We start from the raw sequence: 23,870 nt of genomic DNA on the forward strand, positions 1-23,870 counted from the left end.
CCACAATTTTGGCCGCTACTGTGTATTCTGTTATAATGCCCGGCCTGACGTATAATTAGGGGCTCAAGTTAACGATTGTGAATGGAGGCCTGTCTGTAGTAGCATTTCCAGACGAGTCAATTTGCACTGGGCCTTGTGTTTGTGGGTATTTCGGAGACTCCCAAGCTGCAGTCTCGGCCTTTCACTACAAAACTACAAAACCGCCCTGAGTCCTACGGGAGAAGGGCGGTATATAAGTCTAATAAAATAAAAATAAAATAAATAAATAAAATACTGAGCAGTAGATGGAGCTTCCACAAGTATCTGGCTTTCAACGTAGCTAGGTTTTGTGCTGAGAGTGGTTGCGGATGTGAGCGACTTCCTCAACTTGTTTTGAAGTCTTGTGGTCGGAGGGAAAAAGGAGCAGAGCAAGGTTACAACCTTGGTAGCTCCGCATTGTTGGAGAAATCACAAAACGGGCAGTCCAGGCCTTTAAAAGATAGGCTGCTTTCACAGTGTAAAATGGCAATTTTTTTGAGGGTAAGTGAGAGGAAATCTTTCACTTCCTGAGCATAACCGTGCCCATTTCTCTTCTGGATTAACTAATGCATCAATGTTGACTTTTTTAATATATATATTAAAAGTGTGTATATGTGTGTGTATGTATGTATGTATGTATGTATATGTATGTGTTGTTGTTAGCTGCGAAGTCGTGTCCGACCCATCGCGACCCTATGGACAACATTCCTCCAGGCCTTCCTGTCTTCTACCATCTTCTGGAGTCCATTTAAGCTCACGCCTTCTGCTTCAGTGACTCCATCCAGCCACCTCATTCTCTGCCGTCCCCTTCTTCTATTGCCCTCGATCTTTCCCAGCATTAGGCTCTTCTCCAGTGAGTCCTTCCTTCTCATTAGGTGGCCAAAGTATTTGAGTTTTAGCTTCAGGATCTGGCCTTCTAAAGAGCAGTCAGGATTGATCTCCTCTAGGACTGACCGGTTTGATCGCCTTGCAGTCCAAGGGACTCGCAGGAGTCTTCTCCAGCACCATAGTTCAAAGGCCTCAATTCTTTGGCGCTCAGCCTTTCTTATGGTCCAGCTTTCACTGCCATACATTGCAACTGGGAAGACCATCGCCTTGACTATACGCACTTTTGTTGACAGGGTGATGTCTCTGCTTTTTAGTGTGCTGTCTAGATTTGCCATGGCTTTCCTCCCCAGGAGCAAGCGTCTTTTAATTTCTTGGCTACAGTCCCCATCTGCAGTGATCTTGGAGCCCAGGAAAACAAAATCTGTCACTACCTCCATTTCTTCCCCATCTATTTGCCAAGAATTGAGAGGGCCAGATGCCATGATCTTGGTTTTCTTAATGTTAAGTTTCAACCCAAGTTTTGCACTCTCCTTCTTCACCCGCAACAAGAGGCTCTTTAGTTCTTCTTCACTTTCTGCCATTAGAGTGGTATCATCTGCGTATCTTAGGTTGTTGATATTTCTTCCGGCAATCTTAATTCCAACTTTTGATTCATCTAGCCCTGCCTTTCTCATGATGTGCTCTGCATATAAGTTAAATAGGCAGGGCGACAGTATACAGCCTTGCCGGACTCCTTTCCCAATTTTGAACCAATCAGTGGTTCCGTGTCCAGTTCTCACTGTTGCTTCTTGACCCGCATATAGGTTTCTCAAGAGGCAAATAAGATGGTCTGGTACTCCCATCTCTTTAAGAACTTGCCACAGTTTGTTATGATCCACACAATCAAAGGCTTTAGCATAGTCAATGAAGCAGAAGTAGATGTTTTTCTGGAACTCCCTAGCTTTCTCCATGATCCAGCGTATGTTGGCAATTTGATCTCTAGTTCCTCTGCCTCTTCGAAATCCTGCCTGTACTTCTGGTAGTTCTCGATCCACATACTGCTGAAGTCTAGCTTGTAGGATTTTAAGCATGACTTTACTAGCATGAGAAATGAGTGCAATGGTGCGATAGTTTGAACATTCTTTGGCACTGCCTTTCTTTGGAATTGGAATGTAAACTGATCTTTTCCAATCCTGTGGCCACTGTTGAGTTTTCCAAATTTGCTGGCAAATTGAGTGTAGCACTTTTACTGCACTGTCTTTTAAGATTTTGAATAGCTCAGCTGGAATACTGTCACCTCCACTAGCTTTGTTGTTGCTCAGCTTTTCTAAGGCCCACTTCACCTCACATTCTAGGATGTCTGGCTCGAGGTCAGTGACCACCTCATTGTGATTATCTGGGACGTTAAGCTCATTCTTGTATAGTTCTTCTGTGTAATTTTGCCACCTCTTCTTAATCTCTTCTGCCTCTGTTAGGTCCCTGCCATTTTGGTCCTTTATCATGCCCATTTTTGCATTAAACGTTCCCTTCATCTCTCCAATTTTCTTGAAAAGATCTCTGGTCCTCCCTATTCTATTGTTTTCTTCTATTTCTTTGCACTGTTCATTTAAGAAGGCATTCTTATCTCTTCTAGCTATTCTCTGGAATTCTGCATTCAATTGGGCATATCTATGTTTTTCTCCCTTGCCTTTCGCTTCCCTCCTTTCCTCAGCTATTTGCAAAGCTTCCTCAGACAGCCATTTTGCTTTCTTGCATTTCTTTTTCTTTGGGATGGTTTTGGTTGCTACCTGTTGTACAATGTTGCGAACCTCTGTCCATAGTTCTTCAGGCACTCTGTCTATCAGATCTAATTCCTTAAATCTATTTGTCACCTCTACTGTATATTCAACAGGGATATGATTTAATTCATACCTGAGTGGCCTAGTGCTTTTCCCTACTTTCTTCAGTTTAAGCCTAAACTTTGCAAGGAGAAGCTCATGGTCTGAGCCACAGTCAGCTCCTGGTCTTGTTTTTACCGACTGTATAGAGCTTCTCCATCTTTGGCTGCAGAACATATAGTCAATCTGATTTCTGTGTTGACCGTCTGGTGATGTCCATGTCTCTTGGGTTGTTGGAAAAGAGTGTTTGCTATGACCATCGTATTCTCTTGACAAAATTCTATCAGCCTGTGCCCTGCTTCATTTTGTACTCCAAGGCCAAACTTGCCTGTTATTCCAGTTATCTTTTGGCTTCCTACTTTAGCATTCCAATCCCCCATGATGATAAGGACATCATTTCTGGGTGTTAGTTCTATAAGGTGCTGTAGGGCTTCATAGAACCGGTCAATTTCATCCTCTTCAGCACCGGTGGTTGGGGCATAGACTTGGACTACTGTGATATTGAATGGTTTGCCTTGGATTCGAACTGAGATCATTCTGTCATTTTGAGGATTGTATCCCAGTATTGCTTTTCCTATTTTTTTATTGACTATGAAGGCTACTCCATTTCTTCTGAGGGATTCTTGCCCGCAGTAGTATACCTGATGGTCATCTGAATTAAATTCACCCATTCCTGTCCATTTTAGTTCGCTGATACCTAAGATGTCGATGTTCAGTCTTGTCATCTCTTGTTTGACCACGTCCAGCTTTCCTTGATTCATGGATCTTACATTCCAGGTTCCTATGGAGAAAAAATCTTTACAGCATCGGACTTTCCTTTCACCACCAGACATATCCACAGCTGAGCGTCCTTTCGGCTTTGGCCCAGTCGCTTCATTCTTTCTGGCGCTACTAGTACTAGCCCTCTGCTCTTCCCCAGTAGCATATTGGACGCCTTCCGACCTGAGGGGCTCATCTTCCAGCGTCATATCGTTTTGCCTTTTGGTACTGTCCATAGGGTTTTCATAGCAAAGATACTGGAGTGGGTTGCCATTTCCTTCTCCAGTGGATCACGTTTTGTCAGAACTCTCAGCTATGACCTGTCCGTCTTGGGTGGCCCTGCACGGCATAGCTCATAGCTTCATTGAATTACGCAAGCCCCTTCGCCACGACAAGGCAGTAATCCATGAAGGGGATATGTATGTGTATGTGTATGTATATATATATATATATGTATGCGTATATATGTATGTGTATATGTGTATGTATGTATATGTATATATATGTGTGTATATATGTATATGTGTGTATATGTATGTGTGTGAATATAGGTGTGTGTGAATATATATATGTGTGTATATATGTGTGTGTGTATTTATGTATATGTGTATGTATATATATGTACTGTGGGCTAGTATTAACTTAATTCTATTTTATCTTTCCTTTTTGTATTGTTTTAACTTGCCCTGTGAACTGCCCTGAGTCCTTCGGGAATAGGGCGGTATATAAAATTAATTAATTAATTAATTAATTAATTAATTAATTAATATGTATATATGTGTGTATATATATGTGTGTGTGTATGTGTGTGTATGTGTGTGTATGTATATGTGTGTATATGTATATATGTGTGTGTGTGTATGTGTGTGTGCGCACACACACACACACACACACACACACACACACTTTTAATGCTGTTCTCCAGCCTCTCAACACTCAGAGTGTTTTGGAAGTTCCTGAAAGTCAGGAAGGTCTGCTTTTTGTTGTTGTTGTTGTTGTTGATGATGATGCTACAAAGGAAAAGTGTGGAGGAGTCTTCCAATATTTGAGGGGCTGCCCCAAAGAAGAGGGAGTCAAGCTATCCTCCAAAGCGCCCGAAGGCAGGACAAGAAACGGTGGATGGAAACTAGTCAAGGAGAGAAGCAACCTTGGAACTTAGCAGAAATTTCCTGACAGTGGGAACAATCAGCCAGTGGAACAACCTGCCTCCAGAAGCTGTGAATGCTCCAACACTGGAAGTTTTTAAGAAGAGACTGGCCAGCCATTTGTCTGAAATGGTGTAAGGTCTCTTGCTTAAGTAGGCGGCTGGATTAGAAGACCTGTGAGGGTCTTTCCAACTATGTTATTCTGTTTATTCTGAAGTGATAGAGCTGCAAAAGAATCTAGACATCTGTCTTTATGTGGAGGCAAAGGGAGATCATCTAGAAGCGGTTTGGATTTTTGCGACTCAGATATGGTAGCTAATTTGAAAGGCGTGTGGGCAATAATCTCTTCCATTCCTATATGATAGGCAGATGGATACCAATAATGTTTATAAGTGCTTCCCCCCCCCATTCTTTCTGATCTCCTTAAACTGCAAAAAAATATATATGAAGAAACATTTGACAGTAACGGCAGATAAACCAGAATAAAGAGTGTTAATCCTCCTTAAATCATTATCATCAACCAGCCAGAGAACATACAACTGCTCTGCAGCCTTGCTGCAACACAGGTGGTCCTTGACTTACAGCCATTTGTTTAGGGAAGCGGGTCTTCTAAACTTGGCCCTTTTATGACTTGTGGACTTCAACACCCAGAATTCCTCAGCCAGGCACGCCTGGCTGAGGAATTCTGGGAATTGAAGTCCACAAGTCATAAAAGGGCCCAGTTTGAAGACCCCTGATATGGACTTTAAGAGGAGTGGACTTCAACTCCCAGAATTCCTCAGCCAGCACGCCAAGTTTGAAGACCCCTGGTTTAGTGACTGTTTGAAGTTATAACGGTGTGTGTGTGGGGAAAGTGACTTGCAACCCTTCCTTGCACTTAACGACCCTCACAGCATCCCCACAGTCATGCGATCAATATTCCGGAGCTTGGCAACAGGCCTGCATTTTCCCAGAGTCGCGTGATCGCCATTTGCAACCTTCCCAGCTGGCTTCTAACAGGTCAGTGAGGGAGGCCTGACTTGCTTAGTGATGTACGGTTCACATTAACAACCGCTGTTATTTGCTGAACAACCATGATTTTAAAAAAAAAGTTGTAAAATTGGCCGTGACTCATTTAATAACCTCTTTGCTTAGCGGTGGAAATTCTGACCTCGTAGCCGTAAGTTAAGGACTTAGCTGTTACCTTGAGCATTCTCTCAAAATCCAGCTGTGAGGAGGTGTGTCTTCAGAAGGGACGCATCCTTGCTTGAACCTGTTTGCTAGCCTGTTTCACTCTCTGCAGTAGTTGCAAAGCTTTGCAAACCCTCCAGTGTGTACGCAGGATGTGTACACGCCTCTGCTTTTCCTGCCTCCTGTTGTTCCAAGCACCAGCTGTGTCTTCCTTTGCTCCTTGGAGACCGTTCTCAGTTAATGACGGCCTTCCTTCCCCATTCTTGTTTTTCTCTAGCTATAAGAAGACCCAGGAAACGCTGTATCAGGCCGGGCAGAAGACCTCAGCTGCTTTGTCCAACGTGGGTTCTGCAATCAGCCGGAAGCTTGGAGATATGAGGTAAGGGGTTGAGTAAGCATCTCTCTCTTTTTGTTTGGGTTTTTTTTTTAACATAATCCTTCCAAAGAATTTTGTCAGGTACAAAAAGATCAGGTCCATGCGTGAAGGTCTGTTAGGGATTGTTGTGCAGAGGTCTCCTTGTGCTACCAAGGAGTTGCACAGACAAGGAAGAGTATTGAGAGCAGTAAGAGTCACACAGTAACCACAAGAATACACTGAGTTGTGAAAACAAAAAGTATTTTACTTTGAGGTGGTGTAAAAACAAAAATGCATGGTCAAAAATAAACAGTCCAGGTCATACACAATAGCAACAGTCCAAGTAGCAATCCAAATACAAAGCCTTCTTACCGGTCCAGAGGTCAAAAACACAGTTGTTCAGGTTTATCACAGTAGTAAACCAACAGTACAGCAAAACAGAGCAAAAACAGCAATAGTAGATAGAGCAGAGAATTCAGAGAGAAAGAAGCTACGTTCCTAGCTCCCTCTTGTGGCCATGAGAACACTTACACACCCATTGGCCAATTAACATCTTAAAGTCACAATATCATGGTTCATATATTTTCAACCCAACATTGTAGGCTATCACCATATGACCTAACAAGGTCCAACTAAACTGATTTATTGTGAAAAGCTATTCTCAAGCTCTTCTCCAAAGCGTCTGAAGGCAGGAGGAAAAGCAACGGATGGAAACTAATCAAGGAGAGAAGCAACTTAGAATTAAGGAGAAATTTCCTGACAGTTAGAACAATTAACCAGTGGAACAACCTGCCTCCAGAAGCTTTGAATGCTCCAACACTGGAGGTTTTTAAGAAGAGACTGGACAACTGTTTGTCTGAAATGGGTATAGTGTTTCCCTATGAGCAGGGGGTTGGACTAGAACTCCAAGGTCCCTTCCAATAACATCATCATTATTATAAAGCTTTTATTCATTAAACATGAAACTCAGTCAACTGAACACTCAAATTGACTGGCACTAATGGTGGACACAGGTTGCTGCCAGCATCCTAGGTATCAACCAGGTATCTCCTTAAGATGTAAGATGTTCTGAGTAGCGCAGTATTTGTAGCTTTGCTGGAGTTATTGCAGGAAGCTGCAATTTCTTGATGAGTTTTGCAAAGTTTTTGGACATAGTTCCCAGTGCCATGATGATGATGATGATTGAAATGCCCATGCACAGGAAGTCTTCTTAATTCCTGACTAGCACCTACACAGAGTTAAATAAGGGTCAGTGACATTCAAGGAAGGTAGGGCTTAGTTCGCTTGTGGCTCTGTAGGGATTCTAGGCTGATTTCTTTCTTGACTCTGCCACTCCTTCACAGACAGACACAGACGACAAGAATCAGGTAGGAAAGACCAGGTCCACATGTGAAGGTCCAATAAAGCTGATTTATTGCTAAACGGCCAGTGTACAGGAATCTTCTTCAGTCACTTGCTTGGGGTGAGATAAAGAGTCCATGGAATTCAAGGCGGGAGGGGAAGTTGGACTTAATCCGTTTGTGACTAGGTAAGGAGGCTACGCTGGTCCCTCTTTTGACTGCCCCCAGTTCTGCCACTCCTACAAATTCTTGGTCAACCGGAATTAAAACTTTTGCTGGTACCCGGTTGCAGGTTCATAGCACTGTGACCTTTGGGACAATGCTGTACAGGTGGTCCTTGAGTTACAACCGTAATGGAGCCTGCCCATCATTGTCATAACTTCACGACGGCCGTCAAACCAGCCAGTCACGTGACCGACCTGATTTTACAGACGTTTTTTTCATCGGCCAGCCCTTAAAGTGAAAGCATGGTCATAAAGCGTGCACTGTGGCCCCCTAAGAGAATGGCACGGTCGTTGAGCAAAGTGATGGCTCGCTGCGGCCACGGTTTTGCTGATTTGGAAGCAGGAAATGCAGGTTTTGGGACCAGCAGTCGTAAAAACATGGTCACGTGACTGCAGGCTGCTGAAAATGGCCATATGTACAGCCTGGTTGTCAAACGCCTGAGGTCCGATCATGTGTCCATAGGTGGGGATGACCGTCAGAACGCGAGGACTACCCATACGCGTTCCAGGGAGCCCACGTTTTAATCAAGATTTCCCTGTGATTAGGAAGGGCCATAGGTAGAAACATCTCCAAATTAGTAGGTTTTTTTCTGCTCCTTGAAAGGAATTTAGCATCTGTGGTCAGACATAATGACTTAGAGACTGTGATTGTCATTCCACCTGTTAAGTATGGCAGTCATCCTGTGTAAAGGGCACAAGTTAACACGTAATTCTAACTCTTTATAAGCATCTATGCCTACAATCCAGTTATACATAACGTTGTCATGAACTATATAAATCACTGTTCTTGGCATTTATAACAGTCAAAAGCAATTCAATAGCATCCTATTTTGGCCTAAAATTCTGATTCTTCCATAATCCAGTCAACATCTTTGATATTTTCCTTTTTCTAAAAACATCTTTGAATCAGTCTGATGATCTAAATGAGAAGCTATGGATAAATTAAACAATAAATTTTTTATTGTTGTTAGTGTGTTCAGAATTTCCTTCTGCCCTCCGTTACCCCCTCCCCGTTGCTAGCACTTCAGACGTTGGGGTTTTCTAATGTAATTCTGATGACGTAGATAAAATGATACTTTGCTGGAGCTGCTGGCTTGGGAATGCATTCAGCTCCCACACTAAACTGCTGTTCTTAAATACTGAGAACAATTCACAAGTTCTGGATGAATCCCTTCTTGAAAGATATTGGACAGTTAGGACGCAGAAACACGTTTCACATATATATATAGCTGCAGACTTGAGGTTTCTTTTGAGCCACGTTAAGAGAAGGAAAGTGGCCAAATTCTAACATTGGGTTTTGCGACATATACCGTATTTTTCGGACCATAAGACGCACCGGACCATAAGACGCACCCAGTTTTTAGAGCAGGAAAACAAGAAAAAAAATTCTTTCTCCTTCTCTCTCTCTCCCTCTCTTTCTCTCTCTCTCTCTCTCTTTCTCTCCCTCCCTCTCCCATTGTCCCTCCCTTCCTTCCTTCCTTCCTTCCTTCCTTCCTTCCTTCCTTCCTTCCTTCCTTCCTTCCTTCCTTCCTTCCTTCCTTCCTTCCCTCCCTCCCTCTTTGTCCTTCCCTCTCTGCATTAGAGCAGTACCCGCGGAGGCGGCCCTGCAGCCCGGCTTTCTCTTGCAGAAAGCAAGCTGAAACGGAGTGAGGAGATTGCCAGAAATGCGAATCGGCCGATCTCGCACTCCTGCAAACTCCCTCACTCGGTTTCAGCTTCCCTTGCTACAAGAGAAAGCAAGCTGAAACGAGGCAGATTGCAGCAGTGCGAGATCAGCCGATTCGCATTCCTGGCAATCTCCCTCACTCCGTTTCAGCCTGCTTTCTCTTGTAGCAAGGGAAGCTGAAACCGAGCGAGGGAGAGTGCAGGAGCGTGAGATCGGCGTTTCTCAGCACGTGCCGATTCGTGCTCCACTTGCAGAGGTTGGGGCTGGCCATACGGATCACCTTCGGACCATAAGACGCACCCTCGTTTCCCCCCCACACTTTTGGGGGAAAAAAGTGTGTCTTATGGTCCGAAAAATACGGTATATGAAATTTAAGTTCCCCCCTCCTTTCCCACATTGTGGTTTTTCTTACTGAGAGCCAGTTTGATTTAGTGGTTAAGCCAGAAAGAAACTGGGAGATGGTGAATTCTAGTGGTGCCTTAGGCATGAAAACCGGCTGGGTGACTTTGGGCCAATCACCAGGAGATTTGAGTTCTAGTCCCGCCTTAGGCACAAAAGGCAGCTGAGTGATCTTGAGCCATTGCCTCTCTCAGCCGAGCCCACCTCACAGGGTTGTTGTTATGGGAGAAAATCGGCGGAGGAAGGAGTATTGTGTCTGTTCGCCACCTCGTGTGGTTTATATTAAAAAAAACAAAAACAGTGGACTATATATATAACTAGATAAATGAAAATAACGAGTAGATAGAGCGGCTGCCTCATGTGTCGTGACATTATTGCGTGACAATATTTCACGCGCCACAACCTTGATTTTTCAGGAACTCTCCTTTCCCCATCTGGCTGGGATTGTCTGGGTGGTAAGCGCCTGCGATGCTCTGATCACATAAGCACCGTTGTGAGGTCTGTGTGCACTTTCACAATTTGTGTGTGTCCATTCTGGAGCCTGCCTCCCTTTCCCAAAGCGTACACGTTTGCTCAAATGACACTGAAAGGGTTAGGTCAGGGGTAGGCAACCTCGGCTCTTTTTTGACTCATGGACTTCAACTCCCAGAACTCCTGAGTCAGCATAGGTGACTCAGGAATTCTGGGAGTTGAAGTCCATGAGTCATAAAAGAGCCGAGGTTGCCTACCCCTGGGTTTGGTGTTGACTTTTAACCTCTCCACCTTTCCTCTGCAAACCGATATTGTCTGGTCTCCAAGAGTGGCTTAGGATGGCGGAGGACAGTTAAGTTTTGACGTACCTTGTAGACCGTCTACACAGCGCTAAAAGCCGTGGGGTCATTTATTCAAAGGGTGGATCGTGTAAATGTGCCTATTTAGAGGCGTCGGCGAGACTGCGACGCTAACCCTGTCAATGCCAAAGAGGCATTTCAAGAGAAATCGCACCATGCCCGCCTCACGGGCCTTACGAATCGTTGAAACAGAGCAAATTTTTTTAAACAAACTTGTTGGCGACTGAAGAGGCGGGAAGGGATTTAAATATTCTGTCCCGCTTCCTAGGATTGTCCATAAGTTACAGCTCTTGCTTGATTTTTGGAAGGGACAATGGGGGAAAAAAATTGTGACTCCTTGGGCAACCCCAAATCTTTCCACTGAAACGTCTCCAGTTTTTGTGTGGTGCAGAAAGACCTCCGAAACATTCAAGCCGCCCTGTTTTCAAGTTTCTCTTACGTGATCAGAGGCTGAGTGTGTTGTGGTGAGATCCTTTTCTTAACAAGGGCAGAAGTCTTGTTTTTACTTGGTGACCTCTGTTGAGGTTTTGTGGCCTTCGCCCGCCAATCTCTGCGTGTTCCTTTTGCTTTCCCGGTGTGGCCATGGTGTGATCCTCAGGTTTGGCTGCTTAAAATGGGGAAACAGCTCTGCATGTCCGCCCGAATTGGGGAGACCAGGAAAGCCTCTGATCTTGGCAAATCTGAACGGTTGTGGTGTACAGTCACTTGGCAGAAAAGGCCAGGAGCTCAGTATGTTTTCTAAACCAGGTTATTCCAATCCAGTCCGATTCAGATGCGTTCTATTATTCCCGTTTCCCCCTCTCAGCTTGGCCGGTAGCACTTCTGGCTGGGGATGATGGGAGAAACTAGCTGGTCTACATTTAAAGCATCAAACGGTAACCTTTTTTTTTTTTTGATCCAATGGGAGTTAATTGTAATATTTAACTCCCTTTGGAGCCAGACAAGAATCAGATTAGTCTAGTGATTAAGGCACCAGGCGAGAAACCAGGAGACGGTGAGTTCCAGTCCTACCTTAAGCATGAAAGCCAAATGGGTGACTTTGGGCAAGTCACCAGGAGACAGTGAGTTCTAGTCCCGCCTTAAGCATGAAAGCCAAATGGGTGACTTTGGGCAAGTCACCAGGAGACGGTGAGTTCTAGTCCCGCCTTAAGCATGAAAGCCAAATGGGTGACTTTGGGCAAGTCACCAGGAGACGGTGAGTTCTAGTCCTGCCTTAAGCATGAAAGCCAAATGGGTGACTTTGGGCAAGTGACCAGGAGACGGTGAGTTCTAGTCCCGCCTTAAGCATGAAAGCCAAATGGGTGACTTTGGGCAAGTCACCAGGAGACGGTGAGTTCTAGTCCTGCCTTAGGCAAAAGTTGGCTGGGTGACTTTGGGCCAATCACCAGGAGATGGTGAGTTCTAGTCCTGCCATTGGCATAAAAGCCGGCTGGGTGACTTTGGGCCAGTCACTGTCTCTCAGCCCAACCCGCCTCGCAAGGCTTTTGTTGCGGGGGGAAAATAGCAGGAAGAAGCAGTGCTAAATATGTTCATTGCCTCTGAGTTGTTTATATAAAAAAATAAAGGTGGGCTATAAATAAATAAGCCCACCTCTAATTCCTCTTCTCATTCCTACCGTGATGAACAAGAGGGACAGTTTAAAGAAAACTATTAAGTGCCTTAAAATAACCTGGAGTGATGGTGGTCTTTTCAAAGATTCCCAGGTTGGTTTGCAAATGGCTGTTTTGCAAAACTGGTCTTCCTAGTTGCTGCTTCCTTGCAACATGGCTGTATCCTCTGGGCTTCTCCTGCCAAAAGATGCCGTCACACGTGAGGTGCGTGTTGGTGGCGCCTGGAGCAAAAGGCCAGGGTGTTCGTTCCTCGTACACTGAAACATGATTTCGGTCCTCTTGAGGGAAGGCGTATCATCTATAATCTTCTGTAAGTCACAATTAAATAGGCCCAAAGGGGCTGTTTGAAAGGCAGCTGAGCTTTTTCCCTTGAAAATGTTTCATTTCTCATCCAAGAACCTTCTTCAGTTCTAGAGAAGCTTCTTGGATGAGAAGTGAAATGTTTTCAGGGGGGGGGGGAACCCAAGAAAGTCCAGTTGCCTTTTGAGCAGCAGCTTTGGGACAACCATGACCTGGATGATGGAGAATCTCCGCTGACGATTGAATGAGTCCTTTCTAATGCGAAGGTGGCCTACAGGCCACGTAGCAGATGTTGGCGGACCTGTTGGGTGGTGGGCAGAGGTTCTCCAGCACCCTTGCTTGAACTCACCCAATCTGTTTTGAGATTTGCCACGGACGTTCAGATGGCTCAAGGACTTCATGGATGCAAGCTAACCTTCCTTTCACTTTGTGGCCTGGACCGCTACCGTGATAAAATATTTGGGGAGCAGGAGCCTCATCCTCAAAGCGTTCCTTCTCCTTTTAAGAGTCATCTTTGGGTGGATGGTTTGAGGCCCGAGTATCGAGTAGAGAAGGTGGTCTTGAAATGTGCCCCTAACTTTTTTTTTCTTTTTCCTTGTTCTCAATTTCTGCTTCCGTTGGATTCTGCCAGGGCCCACCCCTTCTCACAATCTTTTAGGTAAGGCTTGGCAGAAGTGTCATCTGCATGGGGACTCTGGTCATGCAGTGATGGCGAACCTTTTAGAGACCGAGTGCCCAAACTGCAAGCCAAAACCCACTTATGTATCGTTGGGTGCCAGGTGGGCGTGGCCCATTGGGTGGGCGTGGCCCATTGGGTGGGCGTGGCTGCGGTGGTAATGGCAGACTGGGTGGGACTAAAAAGTTCAATCAACTCCAACTTTGCAAGATCTTTTTTTTTCCCGTGAGAAGTTGAAGTTGATTGATTGAAGCTTTTTTTTTGCACACGGCAGCGGAGGCCTAAAGCGAAAAGGTTTTATAAAACCCAGCTGAAGGCCTAGGACTGGGGCAATGGCGCGCGTGCCCACAGAGAGGGCTCTGCGTGCCACCTGTGGCATGCATGCCATAGGTTTGCCACCACGGCAATAGGGGGATGAGGAGAGCCCCAAGCCGAACGCTGGAGCTGTTTATGGCACCGAGTTGCACCTCCTAGGAAAACGTTGTCTGTCGACCGGGGGGAAAAAAATTGCAGGGGGTCCTCGACTTACGACTACAGTGGACCCCAAAATTTCTGTTGCTAAGTGAGACATTGAAGTAGGTTTTGTCCCATGTCATGGGGACACCGTGGTGGTCGTAACTGTGAAAAACGGTCACATTTTTTCCCCAGTGCCGTTGTAATGTCAAATGGTCACGGAACAAATGGCTGTAAGTCGGGCACTGTTTGTAATTCTCCCCTTGGCCCACCTCTGAGTAGGTCGCAGAATGCTTTGCAACTCGCCACTCGGCCCCTGCGAGGGCGGCAGCTGACAGGGTGTGGCGCTATCCACGGTTTAAATGCTTCTAACGTTTCCTTCCTTTCCTCTTAACGCTTCCGAGTAGCAGTTACTCCATTCGTCAATCGATAAGTATGCCAGCCATGAGGTAATGTAGCTAAAGCGCCATTTCTTCCAATACAATGTGTGCAAGGAGTGTCTGTGGGGGGGGGAACGGGGCCAGGATGGATTGGGGGGGTCATTTAACGGCCCTAACCTGTAGCCTGCCACTTTGATCTTCCAGAAGGTCCTAATGGGAGCTGCTATTAGAAATTTTAATGTCTTATATCTGTATTTTTGCACATTTGACAAGTTTGAGATATGTGGACTTCAATTCCCAGAATTCCCCAGCCACCTGTGCTGGCTGGGGAATCCTGGGAGTTGAAGTCCGCACATCTTACACTTGCCACACTTGAAAAATACCATTTTAGGGCCTCTTCTTCGTTGTTTCCATGTTCGGTGTGGTGAAATAGCAATAATTTAAATTTTATTGTTTTGTAAGCCACCTAGAGTCACCAAAAACGAGTGGATGGGTGGCCATGTAAATTCTCTTAAATAAATAAATAAATCGTGGGAAATCAAGTTTGTCAACAGGAAATAACCTGATGGTGGTGGGACTTGACCATTTAGCAGTTACCAAAGTTTTTGTTCACGCTATTGTAAACCCGGGTTTTTTTATTACGTTGCTGATTTTGAGCTGCTTCCTAGGAAAGTTGGAATCTAAAATTTCCGAACCAGCTGTAATTTGATTTTTGACATGAGCCTGCCTGGAAGTTGTGAAGACATCTTTCTCTTTCTGGGGGGTGGGGGGGGAAAGTTTGTGTGTTTCTCATTCAACTGAGAATTTCCTCTCCGGCTTTTAAGGGTGCGTTTGTTTAGCTCCCCTTGGTTTTCCAGATCGTGATCATCCAGAGTTTGGCCAATTGTGGAGGTGATAAATTTTGGGAAGTGGGTTCTGGGGTGTTGTCCAGAGACCACAGTGTACCCCAAGATGGCCTGCCTGAACAAAGAATGCAAACTTGTGGTACTCTCTTTCGGGTTTTTTTTTTTAACATAAATGATCTTTTTCTTTTGCAAGAAATTCTGCAACTTTCAAGTCTTTTGAAGACAGAGTTGGAACCATAAAGGTAATTTTCCTCCCATCATACCTGGGAGAAAACCCTCCTCCTCCTCCTCCTCTTCCACCACCACCACTAGAGAATGGAGAGCCAGTTAGTGATTAAGGAACCAGTTAGAAACCAGGAGACTGTGAGTTCTAGTCCCACCATAGGCATGAAAGCTCGCTGGGTGACTTTGGGCCAGTCACCAGGAGACAGTTCTAGTCCCGCCTCAGGCATGAAAGCTGGCTGGGTGACTTTGGGCCAATCACCAGGAGACGGTGAGTACTAGTCCCGCCTCAGGCATGAAAGCTGGCTGGGTGACTTTGGGCCAATCACCTGGAGATGGTGAGTCCTAGTCCTGCCTTAAGCATGAAAACCAACTGGGTGACTTTGGGCAAGTCACTCTCTTGTCAGCCCAATCCACTTCACAGGGTGGTTGTTGTGGGGAAAATAGGAGGAAGGAGTGTCAGAAATCGCAAGATGAAAGGTCAGGTATAGATTTTGAAGTAGGGACGTGGTGGCTCAGTGGGTTAGGACGCTGAGCTTGTCAATCTGAAGGTCGGCAGTTTGGCAGGTCGAATCCCGAGTGCCACGTAACAGAGTGAGCGCCTGTTACTCGTCCCAGCTTCTGCCAACCTAGCAGTTCGAAAGCACGTAAAAAACGCAAGTAGAAAAATAGGGACCATCACGGTGGGAAGGTAACAGCCTTCCGTGCGCCTTTGGCGTCTAGTCATGCCGGCCACATGACCACGGAGACGTCCTCGGACAAGTGCTGGCTCTTCGGCTTTGAAACGGAGATGAGCACCGGCCCCTAGAGTCGGAAACGACTAGCACGCGTGTGCGGGGGAACTGTTACCGTTACCTTTTATAGATTTTAATAAATGCACCGGAGTGGGGTGGAGCAAAAAAAAAAAACCGGGCGAGAGACACCGGTCTACTTAAACGCTTAACACCTTTTTCTCTTTCGTTCAGTCCAAAGTCGTGGGCGGCAAAGATAACGATGGTGCCAGCCAGCTCCATTCACCGACGGCCGCTGGCGACAAGCCAACCCAGGACAACGCGCTTTTCTAAGTCGACAGCGGGACGGTGCATGGCTGCCGGAGACCCTAACCCATTGCTCTTCTCAACACGCAAGACGAAAATGAAAAAAAAAAAAGAAAGAAAAGAAATGGGGAAAAAAAAAGAATTGCGGTCCCACTCGGAAGAGAGAAATCCATACATCCCTCTTCGCTGCTGGAATCTTCAGGTCCAATAAAGTGAACACACGGCTTTTTGTACACTTAATACCTATTTTACACTAAAGGGTTACCCGAGGGAGCCAGGTCCTGCGCTTCTGTTTGGAAGGCTGTCAATGGGGAGGATTCTGCCGTTTTGAGCCCAAAAGAGCTCCCCTTATAGGCTTCATGGGCTTGTAGACACTGCCCCACCCCCCTCGTTCCTCCAGTTGCAAGCAGAAATGCGCCTTTTTTTTATGCAATGTGGAAAAAAGGGTCGTTCCAGGGAGGGGTCAGCTGTACGTAAAACAGCCGTACACCCTTATTCCCGTCTTCTTGTTATATAATTAGCTAGCTAGCTTTCATTTTACTCTAGCTCCGTTTTCTTTCTGGGCAGTTCGAGTGGCCCGTGACCGCTTTGGAAACCTCGCCATCTCTTGTTTAGATCGATAAGCCAAGTTTACTTAGCGGGGTTAAAAGATATTTCCCCTTTCCCCCCCCCCCCCCCCTGTCTTCTGGGATTCTCAAGAAGAGTCTCCTTTTAGCGCCAGCTAGCCCAGACATCTCTTTGAAGCTTTAATAAATCTCAGAAAGTTTTTTTTGTTTTTTTTGGAATGGGAAGTGGACTTAACGCACCGCATCGGCTTTTTAGCATTGCGATCTAGGGGCCGCCTGTCTTTCAGAGGCGGGAGCTGAAACACATGCCTTACACATCACCACCTGCTTTACTCGTTTATAATCTTTTTATATCTCGGAAGTGTGAAGAATGCTGGGGGTGAGGAAGGGAAGGAAAGGGGTTGAGGCATCTTACCATAGAAACTGCATGTGGCTCTTAACGTTCATTTCAGTGGCATGTGGCTGTGTTGCATACATACTCACTTGCACGCATGTTCTCTGTCTCTCTATCTCTCTCTCTCTCTCCTCCTCTTTCTCTTTCTCTCTCTCTTCCTTGAGCTTCCCTGTCCTCTGGATTTGGGTCTTGCCTTAGGAAGTCCTGAAAGCAGCAAGGGGATTATCGGGGCGCCCAAATTCCGTTTCTTGGTTCATTGCTCCTTCCGAGAACTCTTCGTCTGATGTTCTTGAGATTCTGTTCACGGCTTCTGCAACCAGCGGGTGGCGCTGTTCAGGGGCTGCTGTGGGTGAGTGCGCGTGGAAACACTAATAACGTTGAGCAAGGGTGAGAACCATGCCGTTCTCCTGACTTTGTAGCTTGGAAGACAGAGGCGCCACTAAGCGATCCAAACTTCTCTGTGCCTTAGAGGCTCAGCGGGATGGGAAGCAGTGCCCCGCAGTAGATACCGACAGTGACATTTGCACCCAGAAAGAACAATTGGGTGACCCCCCCCCTTCCTCTCTCCAGCCTCTTGAGAAGCACGTTTCGACACTTTCAAGCGTTGAGGACGAAATTCTTCCTGCGTCCTTTTGTTCCTGTTGGCTGAATACCTTCCTGGTCAAACCTGGCTCAAAAGAGGCAGGCGATCCACAGAGGTTAGGATATGGGATTTGACTGCAGTTTCTCAAGAGCGAGGTAGCCCACCTGTGTTGCAAAAAAAGGGAGAATTGGTGTTGATGCGACCGGGAGCTGCAGGACGAGGCTACGTCGTTTCTCCTGTATGGGTCTGGGGGAAATTTGTCAATAAAATATTCCTTTTTGGAACAGCACGAGTGCCTGTCTGTCCCGTTGTATTTTTGGCTCGCAAACCCTGGTTGTGGGCAACGGCCCCTTGGCACGCGGTGATCTTTTTGGTGCTGCGCAAAGTCAGATGCTTCTGAACAACCTTCGCGTTGCCTGGAAACGAGATGGGCGGCAAACAGATCTCACACATCAAGGTTGCCGTCCAGTCCTTCTCCTTGCTCCATGGTTGAACTGTACAGGAAGTTCTCGACTTAGCACCTCAATGGAGCTCAAAATTTCCCTTGCTAAGCAACGCTGATCATAAGTGAGTGTTGTCCCATTTTACGACCTTTCTTTTCCACGTTAAGCGAATCACTAGAGTTGCTTAAGCTAGTAACACAGTTGTTAAGTGAATCTGGCCGCCCCATGGACTTTGCTTGTCAGTAGGTCACACAAGGGGATGGCGTGACAATGATGGGTTTATCTGACAAATGCAACGTTTCTTTCGTGACCGTGGCATTTATTTTATGACTGCTGCAAAAGCCTAAAATCAGCTCTGTCAATGTGACTGGCTTCATTTACAACCATAATGAGCAGACTCCATGACGGTCGTATGCCGAGGACTACCTGTAAATATGAGCCCTGGGAATCTAAAGACGGAACAAGACGGTGATGTCACACTGCCTAAGCTATTTGTGCAGATTGTATGCATAGTTTCGGCTGCTGTGAAGCCACCCAAATGGGGATGATTCAACAATCATCCGATTGTGATTAGTGCCCGGGTGGGCAACCTTGGCTCTTTTATGACTTGTGGACTTCAACTCCCAGAATTCTTGCCAGCTATGCTGGCTCAGGAATTCTGGGAGTTGAAATCCACGAGTCATAAAAGAGCCAAGGTTGCCTACTCCTGGTCTAGTGGTTAGAGCACCAGGCTAGAAAGAGGAGACCATGAGTTCTACTCCCGCCTTAGTGATGAAAGTTGACTCGGTAATTTGGGGCCAATACCTTGGAGATGGTGAGTTCTAGTCCTGCCTTAGACATGGAAACTGACTAGGTAACTTTAGGCCAATCAGCAGGAGACAGGTAGTCCCGCCTTAGCTATGAAAGCCAGCTGGGTGACCTTGGGCCTGTCACTCTCAGCTTAATCCACCTCATAGGGTTGTTGGTGGAAATAAGGGAAGGAAGGAGTATTAGGTATGTTCCCTGTCTTATTTATGAAAAAATAATAAAGGCAGAATAAAAATATATATGTTTTGTGTTTTTCTTTGTTGTGAGGAAAGCAGGACGTGGACCTGTGGCCTAGATTACTGCCCTATTAAAACGTGAATTCACACTATTGGATGTGATACAGATGTGATACAGTTCATAGGAAATGTCCCCAGCCGGATAACCTTTTTATAATTCCCTAATGGGGACACGTCCTGTGGTATATCCAGGCAAAACAATATGTGATTTATTACACTTAATACACTACAGGATTCATAGCACATAATAGGATCCTGGAGGATTGATGGCTGGTGGGTTAAAATTTGTGTGTTTTCACTAGACTCTCAAATCCCAAAGCAAAATACGACCCCATCATCTTTTTCTGTTGTTGTTTGGATATTGCCCATCACTCATCAAAGCCACATGGAGGCCCTAAGGTAATGCCAAACCATTGCTTAATGAGACTAGGTTTGTCCTGTTCTCCTAACATCTAACCTGGTTAATGAATTAACCTGTTTTCTGCATTCATAGAAATACACTGATCATAACCAAATGGTCTGAGTTACTACAAAAGGCTTAGCTGGGGGAAAAAACAACCCTAACCAAGATTAACACTATCCAACTTAACATGTGCGAATAGAGTGGCTAGATACTGTTCAGATAGTCCTTGACTTGCAACCATTTGTTTAGCCAACATTCAAAGTTACAACGGCAATGAAAAGACTGACTTACGACTGGTCCTCACACTGACGACTCTTACCGCATTCCCCACAATCAGGTGATCAGAATTTGGGTGCTCGGCACCCTGCATGGTTGCAGTGACCCGGGATCATGTGATCACCAATTGCCACCTTTCCAGCCAATTTCTGACCAGAAAAGTAAATGAGGGAAGCTGAATCCATGTAAGAAAAATGATTTGCTTAACAAAAGGTCGTAAAATGGTTGCTTTGCATCAATCATGTCACGCCCGGCTGTGTTGCAGCTTTGCTTTTGAAAAATCCACCTTGCTGTGTGACAAACACTCGAAATGACAACAGGCAGACATAATTTCACACAATACCTTCTCCGGGCAATCTTACGGCTTGCTGATTATTGTGAGTCAGCCAGTGCAATGAAATGACGGTTCAGCGATGCAAACTCAGAACGTAGTTAATTCAGTTCAGTGAGCAACAAGCTCAACATGTTCTTCTAACAAGAGGCAGAGAATACATCTTAATTCTGCAGCAACATTATGTAATGAACCTTTTAAGCAGTTGGGCTACAGGTTGAGGTTTTTTTGCCTGTGATCAATGTCTCTTGAAAGTGTGCAGTTATTAAATGTGCATTTGATAGGAGTTTTTTTGGGTGGTGGGGGGGAGAGAAGAACACAGGCAGTTGATAAATAAAAAATATTGGTGTAATAAATAAAAAATATTGGTATGATATCAAGAAGGACTTGGGTGAGTAAATGCCTGAGGCGCAAGGAACCATGGTATCCTAGCCACTGAGAAGAGCCAGGTAGCCAGCATATAGAAAAAGAATATATACAGTATATACTGTATATATATTTGCATAGCATTCTTTTCCTTTCATTTTTAAATATAGGTAGTCCTCAGTTTATAATAGCTTGTTTAGGGACTGTTCACAGTTACATCACGGAAAAAAGTGACCATTTTTCACCCCTACAACCGTCGCAACATCTCCATGCTCGTGTGATCAGCATTCAGACAGTCGGCAACTGACTCGCGTTTATGACGGTTGCGGTGTCCCAGGGTCATGTGATCCCCTTTTGCGACCTTCTGACAAGCGAAGACAATGGGTCAACCAGATTCACGTAAGAACTGTGTAAATAACTTTTAAGAACTGCAGTGATTAGCTTAACAACCGTGGCAAGAAAGGTCATGAAATGGGACAAAGCTCAGTTAGCTAGTGTCTCGCTTGGCAACGGAAATTTTCTTCTCAATTGTGGTTGTAAAGTCGAAGATTACCTGTAGTAAAAACAAATCTGTATAGAAAAAAGAATCCAAAAGGATTTGTCACAAACCCACTTGAGGTATATATTATATATTTGAGGTTTTTCCCTTTCTATTGACTGGTTTCAGGCCAAGACCTCAGTGAGAATTCCTAAGCAAACTTGGGATTTCTTTTAGAGCAGGGACAGAAAAGGAATAGATAGTACTGCACAGGTGGTCCTCTACTTAACAACCGTTCATTTAGTGATGATTCGAAGTTACGACGACATTGAGAAAAGTGACAGACGGTTCTTGCTCTGATTGACCGGTGTCCCCTGGGTCACGTGATCAAAATTTGGGCGCTGTACGTATTTACGACCATTGCAATATAATCCGAGGTCATGTGATCGCCATTTGCAATCTTCTCAGCTGGCTTCCGTGGGGAAAGTTAGATTCACTTGATAACTGAAAGTTGTAAAATTGGACACAATTCATTTAACAACCGCCTTGATTAGCATTAAAAATTCTGGTGTCCCAACTGTGGTTGTAAGTTGAGAACTACTTACCTATCACCTGTCTATCGGCGATTGTCTTCACATTATTCTGTCGATAGTTCCCACTTTAGTAAACGTGCATAAAATGATTTACTTGCTCCAGCTTTTCACATTTCTGGCCAAATTTGTAATTACTCGTGACATTTTGCCATCTTGGTCGTTGATGCATTAATTTTTGGGGATCTGTAGTGCTCAATGCACCACGCACTCTTTTTTTATTGAAAAGTTTTACAGTACATTTTATCTTTAACAATCCCCCCTCCCCCCACCCCTACCTGCACCATGCACTCTTTAACAGCTGCAGCTGGAAGCATTATGTTCAGGGATAGCAGTCGATGCCGTTTTGAATGATGATAGAATTGGAATTAGGCAATGTTTTAAGATTAATATACTGTAAGTATATTATGTGTACTGTGTACTGTGATTTTTATTCTTTTGCTAGTAGTGCAGTTCAGTAAAAACACAATACAGGTAGTCCTCGGCTTACAATCATTTGTTTAGTGTTCGTTCGGAGTTACAACGGCACTAAAAAAATGACCGATGACCGTTTTTCAGACAACTGTTGCAGGATGCCCATGGTCACGTGATGAAAAATTCAGACATTTGGCAACTGGCTTGTATTGATGATGGTTGCAGTGTTCCGGAGGGTCATGCAATCATCTTCTGTGATCTTCTGACAAGCAATGTTAATGGGGAAGCTGGATTCACTTAACAACTGTGAGAAGTCAGGCCCCCCACCCACCCAGAGAAGGAAATATTAAAAGGGCAGAATATTATATTTCCCCAAAGGATCTTAAAGAGGCAGAAAAGCATGCCCGGTTTTTCTTAATAGCCCCAAGTTTCCCTCCCCCAAGTAGAAACCAGCTCTGTAGAAATGCAGATGTAGATAATCCATTCAGGAAGGTTGGAGCTCTCCAGCTAGAAGCTTAGGGAGACAAAGACACCTAAAATCTACATACCCCACCCAAACTCTAGGACTAGGATTAACCCACAGATGCCAAAGGGGCGCACTCAGACTCAGGTCAAAGTTCATGCCACAGGAACAGCTCCAAACAAAAGGCTCCAGAGGGTATAAAAACCCACTCCCTACATGTGCTCTCTCTCTTTTCTTCCAGAGCCATCTTCCTGTCTGGCTCTCTTCTTCAATAAACTGCAACAGTCGCCATGTTGTTTATTCCCGGCTTGGACTGAACCATGATGAAGACTTTTCCTCCAACACAACTTTGTTATAACTTAACAACTGCAGTGGTTCATTTAGCTGTGGCAAAAAAAGGCCTTAAATGGGGTAAAACTCACTTAACTGTCTTGCTTAGCAACAGAAAGTTTGGACTCAATTATGGCTGTGCAAATAAAAATATATTACAGCAGCAATTGGGACTGGAATTACTGTCACAATTAGTGACACGGTTTTAAAATGTGTCTGCGTTGCCTAGCAACAGCAATCCGTAGCAGCTGTGGTTAAGTGAATTGTACAATTGTTGGGCAAGGCAAGTTCCTGCTGGCTTCCCAGAAGCAAAGCCACTGGGGAAGCCAGCAGGAAATTGTGAGTCCCAGGCCAGCAAGCAGTTCAGCAGCCATTGCCAGGTGCAGAAAGGGAGCAAGGGGAATGTGCAGAGGGGAGCATAGGGAGGCAAGGGGGGTATATTAGAGGCACAGGGAGGGTCAGGGAGGGTGAGGGGATATGTGAGAAGTTTATTTATTTATTTAGTGTATGGCTGGTCACACACAGAATTAAAAGCACTTCATATTTACAAGTTAGAACAGTTAAAACAATTTTTTTAAAAAGAAGCAATTATAAAACCTTTCAGAGTTTAATGTCGAGTTTGGAGATCCAGTCAGTAGCTGCCGTTGTTACGCAGAGGAAGTCCTTAAAATCTCCTGGGTATCTTCTATTAGTGCATTCCCTCACTATATTTTATTTATTTATTTTATTCGATTTATATACCGCCCTTTCCCGAAGGACTCAGGGCGGTTTACAGGGTAATTAAAAGAAGAAATACTCCCACGTTACACCTCTGCTCCGTGAGCTGCATTGGTTGCCAGTTGTCTTCCGGGTGAGATTCAAGGTACTGGTAACGGTGTTTAAAGCCCTCCATGGCATGGGGCCGGAGTACCTTAGGGAACATCTGCTGCCGGCATCAAGCTCCCTGCGCCCTGTGCGTTCCCACAGAGAGGGTCTCCTCAGGGTGCCACCGATCAGAGATTGGTGGCCCCCAGGGGGAGATCCTTCTCTGTGGGCGCTCCGGAGCTGTGGAATCAGCTACCGGTAGAGCTCCGGATG

At 45.2% G+C, this 23,870-nt stretch overlaps 1 protein-coding gene across 7 annotated transcripts in view; it reads left to right on the top strand.

The window, feature by feature from the left end:
* Window positions 1-17,945, top strand: part of TPD52L2 (TPD52 like 2) — a 40,563-nt gene extending 22,618 nt beyond the window's left edge. For 4 of the 7 annotated variants that reach the window (XM_081323830.1, XM_081323829.1, XM_081323832.1 and 1 more), the window contains 6 exons: window positions 6,054-6,155; window positions 10,177-10,215; window positions 13,132-13,158; window positions 14,037-14,078; window positions 15,048-15,096; window positions 16,042-17,945. In XM_081323830.1, coding sequence (XP_081179956.1) covers window positions 6,054-6,155; window positions 10,177-10,215; window positions 13,132-13,158; window positions 14,037-14,078; window positions 15,048-15,096; window positions 16,042-16,140 — 358 coding nt within the window. In that variant the 3' untranslated portion in view covers window positions 16,141-17,945. The remainder of the gene's footprint in view (window positions 1-6,053; window positions 6,156-10,176; window positions 10,216-13,131; window positions 13,159-14,036; window positions 14,079-15,047; window positions 15,097-16,041) is intronic. The other 3 variants (XM_081323834.1, XM_081323833.1, XR_014025928.1) reach the window with 2 other exon arrangements.
* Window positions 17,946-23,870: the final 5,925 nt, after the last annotated feature.

This window comes from Vipera berus (assembly GCF_964194415.1).
Source record: "Vipera berus genome assembly, chromosome: 3".
In the NCBI taxonomy this organism is placed as follows: Eukaryota; Metazoa; Chordata; class Lepidosauria; order Squamata; family Viperidae; genus Vipera; species Vipera berus.